The following is a 6,761-nucleotide window of genomic DNA, read 5'->3' as shown; positions in this document are numbered from 1 at the left end:
TTCTTCGCTGTTCTGCAGTCTTCTTCTGTCCCATTCACATTCTGCTGAGCATGCCTCTAGCACACTGTGTGTGGGTGTGTGTGTGTGTCTCTGCTATGTGTGTCTATGTGTGCATGCTAGGTGTGTGTATATGCGGCATGTGTGTGTGTGTGTGTGCATTCCTGCAATCTTGTGGGTGTGTCTCCTTGTAAGTGTTCAACAGGAGAATGCAGCACTACCACTTTAGCTCTAGCAGTGCCTCATCATCCATCCTGACACATCTCTCTCTCTCTCCCTCCCTCCCCCCAGCTCCCACAGGAGTCTTCCGCTCTGCTGCACCAAGGTTTGTACTGCTTAGCTTTAAACACCAGAACCGTTTCACTGTGCAGGTAGTGCTGTGCCTCTCTTGATATCGATACAATGAATAGCTAGTGGTGTAGCTTTAGTTAGCAGTGCTGCTTTAGTTAGTGGTGTATCTTTAGTTAGCGGTGCTGCTTTAGTTAGCGGTGCTGCTTTAGTTAGCGGTGTAGCTTTAGTTAGCGGTGTAGCTTTAGTTAGCGGTGCAGCTTTAGTTAGCGGTGTAGCTTTAGTTAGCGGTGCAGCTTTAGTTAGCGGTGTAGCTTTAGTTAGCGGTGTAGCTTTAGTTAGCGGTGTATCTTTAGTTAGCTGTGTATCTTTAGTTAGCGGTCTATCTTTAGTTAGCGGTGTATCTTTAGTTAGCGGTGTATCTTTAGTTAGCGGTGTAGCTTTAGTTAGCTGTGCTGCTTTAGTTAGCTATGCTGCTTTAGTTAGCGGTGTATCTTTAGTTAGCGGTGTATCTTTAGTTAGCGGTGTATCTTTAGTTAGCGGTGCAGCTTTAGTCAGCGGTGTATCTTTAGTTAGCGGTGTATCTTTAGTTAGCGGTGCAGCTTTAGTTAGCGGTGTAGCTTTAGTTAGCGGTGTAGCTTTAGTTAGCGGTGTATCTTTAGTTAGCTGTGTTTCTTTAGTCAGCGGTGTATCTTTAGTTAGCGGTCTATCTTTAGTTAGCGGTGTATCTTTAGTTAGCGGTGTAGCTTTAGTTAGCTGTGCTGCTTTAGTTAGCTATGCTGCTTTAGTTAGCGGTGTATCTTTAGTTAGCGGTGTATCTTTAGTCAGCGGTGTATCTTTAGTTAGCGGTGTATCTTTAGTTAGCGGTGTATCTTTAGTTAGCGGTGTATCTTTAGTTAGCGGTGCAGCTTTAGTCAGCGGTGTATCTGTAGTTAGCGGTGTATCTTTAGTTAGCGGTGCAGCTTTAGTTAGCTGTGTTTCTTTAGTTAGCGGTGTATCTTTAGTTAGCGGTGTATCTTTAGTTAGCTGTGTATCTTTAGTTAGTGGTGTAGCTTTAGTTAGCGGTGCTGCTTTAGTTAGCGGTGTATCTTTAGTTAGCGGTGTATCTTTAGTCAGCGGTGTATCTTTAGTTAGCGGTGTATCTTTAGTTAGCGGTGTATCTTTAGTTAGCGGTGTATCTTTAGTTAGCAGTGTATCTTTAGTTAGCGGTGCAGCTTTAGTTAGCGGTGTATCTTTAGTTAGCGGTGTATCTTTAGTTAGAGGTGCAGCTTTAGTTAGCAGTGCTGCTTTAGTTAGCTGTGCTGCTTTAGTTAGCTGTGCTGCTTTAGTTAGCTGTGCTGCTTTAGTTAGCTGTGCTGCTTTAGTTAGCGGTGCTGCTTTAGTTAGCGGTGCTGCTTTAGTTAGCTGTGCTGTGTGTGTGTGTGTGTGTGTGTGTGTGTGTGTGTGTGTGTGTGTGTGTGTGTGTGTGGGAGAGAGAGTGGTGGAAGGATGCCAAAGTGATTAGTGAATGAAATGGCAACGCAGCAGAAAATGACCCAACTCATTTTTTTTATCAGTAGGAGTCACAAGTTGGCCAATAAGAAACCAGATGGAAATGTTTCTTCATAGTCAGGAGTTTTCATAACCCCGTAACCTGTACCAGGAGAACGTCTGGACCGCAGTTTCATGTGTCAACTCAGACCTTCACCTGGGGTCTATCTAACTTACACGTCTTTATTCTATCCCAACACTAGCACACCTGATCAAACTAATTAACTAATCATCAAGCCCTTTGAGCAGTTGAATGAAGTGTGATAATATGTTGATTCGATCCATCCATTTGTCTGCCCTCTATTGCTCTGGTCTGGTCTACACTGTTCTTATTAAAAGATGAAATTATGTCCCACTCTGAGTGGCCCTATCCCATTATACCATTCCGTTGTTCCATTCTAATTTATTCCATTCTATTGTTCAATTCTAATTTGTTCCATTCTAGAATTCCATTTTCATTTGTTCTACTGTTCCATTCTAAGTTGTTCTAATCGATCCCTACCATTCCATTATAGGTTGGTGCATTGCATTGGCCCATTCTAAGCTATTGAGCAGGAGAAGTGTAAATATAGCCTGTATAGAACAGTAGCGCCTTAACAAATGGACTCAATGTCACCAAAGTCAGAACAGAATGGAGTAGAGTAGAGGTATGCATGTACAGTATGTAGGGGTCTCAAATAGCACCCTATTCCCTACACAGTGCACTACATTCAACCAGAGTCAATGGGGCGGCTGGTCAAAAGTAGTGCACTTCATAGGGAATAGGGTGCCATTTAGGACATACAGGTCATATTCATAATTACCTGTGCGTCCACCAGTGTAGCGTTGACCAGACTCTCGTTGATGAAGACGTGGACCAGCGCGGTGGCGCAGAGCGATGGCTCTCCACTGTCGTTGACCCTGACCACCAGGCGATGCAGCCCCCTGTGTCTCCTCTCTAGGGGCTCTGCCACGGTGATCACTCCACTGGCCAGGCCGATCTCAAACAGCCTGAAGGGGTTCCCTCCTACCAGGGAGAAGCGCAGGTCAGCGTTGCGGCCAAAGTCCGAGTCCGAGGCGGCCACGGTTCTGACGATGGTCCGGGTGGAGGAGGCCGGGGGGAGGAGGGTGTAGGAATCGTTGGTGGGTGAGGTCACGGAGGGGGCGTTGTCGTTCTCATCAGTTACGATGAGGGAGACTGTCGCCGTGGCGGAGCGAGGCGGAGCCCCGCCGTCGATGGCCCGGACGCGGAAGGTGTAGGTAGAACGGCGTTCCCGGTCAAAGGTCACGGAGGAGAAGATCGTCCCTGTGTTGTTCTCTATGGAGAACGTGTCTTCACCTCTTCCTCCTCTTCCTCCTCCCTCCTCTCCTACTCCCTTGTTCTTCTCCCCTCCTCCTCCGTCCACCTCTTCTCCTTCTTCTTCCTCCATCTCTACGAAAAGACTCAGCTCCGCGTTCTCACCCTCATCCGCGTCTGTTACCGTTACCATGCCGACTGGGCTGTTGGCAAGGAGGTTCTCCTTCACGTAGAACGTGAACACTTCCTGGACGAACTTCGGAGTGTTGTCGTTGCGGTCGGTCACCATGATTACCACCGTGGCCGACCCCTGCAGCGAGGGGAATCCCTTATCCCTGGCGATCACCTGGAACTCGTACCTCTCCCTGACCTCCCGGTCCAGAACCCCCGTCGCACGGATATCCCCATTATCAGCATCAATATAGAACAGGCCGGTAACGGACGGATCCAATGAATACACAATCTCTGCATTCTTTCCGGAATCGGCATCCGCCGCAACCACGGTGACCACACGCTCTCCTGGTTGGTTGTTCTCGGCAAAGTGGACCTCCACCACGGCCTGGGCGAAGGTAGGAGTGTGGTCGTTGATGTCCACTACCCTGACCATGAGAGAGCTGTTGCTGGAGAGAGACGGGGAACCGGAGTCGACTGCCACGATGGTCACGCTGTACTCTTTAGTGGCCTCGTAATCCAACAGGGCCGACGTGTGGAGGAAATACTTCTTACGGTTTCTAAGGAAACAAGGTTAAATATTAACATAAAATTACAAAGAAATTAATCAATATAATTACTTCCTGCTGTGGAAAGTAAAAAAAAATTAAAAATCGAAATATAGAACATTTTGAATGTATAAATTAACATATATTTGAATTTATATGGCTCAAATTAACATATATTGTGTATGTGATTTTTGTGATTTTCAACTAAACGTAGCTAGCTGTCAGGTTAACATTATGGTGCTGTACGTTGATGCTCCATCCTCTCGGTGCGCCGTGCTAGAATACTCTGAACTTTACTTTATAAATGAAAATAAAATAAACTCTGAACAGATGAATGTGGAAGTGTTTTTCATCTCACCTGTCGAAGGCGTCGTCCGCGGGCAGAGGCAGGAGCGCCGTCTCTCCCGCTGGTTTCAGGGTGAACGGTACATCCCCGACCACCGTGCAGGTTACCGCTCCGTTCTCCCCCTGGTCCCGGTCTGACACCTGAACCAGCGCCACCGGCGTGTCCACCAGAACATTCTCCGGTACCAGCGCCACTCCGTCCCTCACCAGAATCCGTCCGATCTTCCTGATCTCCACGATCGGAACGTTGTCGTTCTCATCCCGGACCACCAGGACTACGGTCGCCCGGTCGGTGCGCGGTGGCTGACCACGATCCCTTGCCGTAACCGTGAACCGTAACTGGGCCACTTCCTCCCGGTCAATCCTGTGGAGGACGCTCAGCCAACCGGTAGCCTCGTCCAGTCGGAGAAGACGGCGGACAGATTCCGTGGCAGCTCCGAAGACGTACTCCACCTGTCCGTTGACGCCGACGTCGCGGTCCGACGCGCGCACCTGGAGGACGGGGGTTCCGGGAGGCGCATTCTCCGCCATCTCGGCCTCATAGATGGCTCTCTCGAAGCGCGGGCTGTTGTCGATAAAGAAATGAAAAGAAATACCATGCATTTAGAAGATAACAGTGTTTGTGCTTTTCAACCTAATTTAGCTAGTGGTGCTTTATACTAATTTAGCTAGTGATGCTTTATACTAAATTAGCTAGTGGTGCTTTATACTAATTTAGCTAGTGATGCTTTATACTAAATTAGCTAGTGGTGCTTTATACTAGCTAGTGGTGCTCTATGCTAATTTAGCTAGTGATGCTTTATACTAAATTAGCTAGTGGTGCTCTATGCTAATTTAGCCAGTTGTGCTCTATGCTAATTTAGCTAGTGGCGCTTTACACTAATTTAGTGGCACTCTATGCTAATTTAGCTAGTGTTGCTCTATGCTAATTTAGCTAGTGGTGTTCTATGCTAATTTAGCCAGTTGTGCTCTATGCTAATTTAGCCAGTTGTGCTCTATGCTAATTTAGCCAGTTGTGCTCTATGCTAATTTAGCCAGTTGTGCTCTATGCTAATTTAGGTAGTGGTGCTCTATGATAATTATGCTAGTGTTTCTCTATGCTGATGCTACTATTCCAGCTCTTTAGTTTAATGGGTAAACCAATCCAACTTTTTAGACAGTTTACTCTCCATTAGTCAGCACCTTTTTTTTTGGGTGTGCCTCAGCTCATGCTTTTCACTAGACTACGTTTTCAATCCTACCTGTTGTCGTTGACATCGGTGATGGCGACACGGAGGAGCGCCTGGGAAGAGCGAGGAGGGTTCCCACCGTCCCGAACCCGTAGAACCAGCTCATACGAGTCGCGTGCTTCACGGTCCAGAGGGCCTTTCACGATCAGCTGCGGTTGCTTCTCGCCGTCGGGCGTGTCGGCGACCTGGAGCTCAAACACACTGCTCCTCACACCTCCTCCTGCACCTCCTCCTGCACCTCCTCCGTTGTTATCCAATGCTCCTCTCCTCCTATCCCCTCCTCCTCCTGTTCCATCCGCTCTTCCCATAGGCCCACCAGCTGCCCTCCTCGCTGACCCCAACCCTGACCCCGCCGACCCGGAAGAGCTGCCATCTTGAATCAACTCATAACGATCAATCCCATTGCGCCCGAAGTCGCGATCCGTCGCCGTGGGTAACAGATACAGCGTGCCTATTGGACGGTTCTCCTCGACAGATAATGTCAGCACCGACGACGGAAACGAAGGAGTGTTGTCGTTGATGTCGGTGATGACCACAACGGCCCTCAAAGAGATCCACCCAACTCTGGAGGGGACCAATCACAGACACTTCGAAGTCCAGGAAACACTCGTTCTCATCGAAGATCATCTGACACTGGGACAGCTTCTCCCGGTCAATCCTCCGCTGCCCGGTCGTCAGCTCCCCGTAACGTTATCAATCTTGAAGAACTCCGAGCCGCTCTCTAGGGCGAATGTGACATCTCCGGAGCCGGTGCCCGCGGACAGGCCGAGGTCGGCAGCCACATTACCGATCATAACGTCTGCGGGGCCCTCCTCAGCCACCCGGTAACGGAGAGCCGAGTCAGCGACCGGGAGCTGAGTCATCGTTAGTAGGAGAAGGACTAGGAGGTGGAACAACTCCCCCGGTCCAGTTAGAGTTACCGAGCAGGAGAACACTGCTCCACCACAGACACCTACCCCTGTCCTCCGCATGGCTCCCGCCTTTCCTCTCTCTCTCTCTCTCGCTCTCTCTCCTCTCTCTCTGTCTCTTTTCCCCTCTCTCTGTCTCTATCCCTCTCTCTCTCTCTGTCTCTATCCCTCTCTCTCTGTCTCTATCCCTCTCTCTCTCTGTCTCTATTCCCCTCTCTCTGTCTCTATCCCTCTCTCTGTCTCTATTCCTCTCTCTCTGTCTCTATTCCTCTCTCTCTGTCTCTATTCCTCTCTCTCTGTCTCTATTCCTCTCTCTCTGTCTCTATCCCTCTCTCTCTGTCTCTATTCCCCTCTCTCTCTCTGTCTCTATTCCCCTCTCTCTCTCTGTCTCTATCCCTCTCTCTCTGTCTCTATCCCTCTCTCTCTGTCTCTATTCCCCTCTCTCTCTCTGTCTCTATCCCTCTCTCTC

The 6,761-nt window shown here is 49.0% G+C and overlaps 1 protein-coding gene across 1 annotated transcript in view; it reads right to left on the bottom strand.

The window, feature by feature from the left end:
- pcdh7a (protocadherin 7a) overlaps positions 1-6,463 on the bottom strand; it is a gene marked incomplete at its 3' end in the record, with an annotated part of 14,223 nt that extends 7,760 nt beyond the window's left edge. The window contains 5 exon segments of the mRNA XM_031819385.1: positions 2,619-3,822; positions 4,169-4,720; positions 5,397-5,920; positions 5,922-6,070; positions 6,073-6,463. Of these exon segments, the coding sequence (XP_031675245.1) occupies positions 2,619-3,822; positions 4,169-4,720; positions 5,397-5,920; positions 5,922-6,070; positions 6,073-6,355 (2,712 nt within the window).
- Between the last annotated feature and the right edge of the window lie 298 nt (positions 6,464-6,761).

The sequence above is a fragment of the Oncorhynchus kisutch genome, unplaced genomic scaffold (genome assembly GCF_002021735.2).
Source record: "Oncorhynchus kisutch isolate 150728-3 unplaced genomic scaffold, Okis_V2 scaffold2098, whole genome shotgun sequence".
Taxonomy (NCBI): Eukaryota; Metazoa; Chordata; class Actinopteri; order Salmoniformes; family Salmonidae; genus Oncorhynchus; species Oncorhynchus kisutch.
The sequence above is the reverse complement of the archived record's forward strand: the minus strand, read 5'-3'. Positions and strand labels throughout refer to the sequence as shown.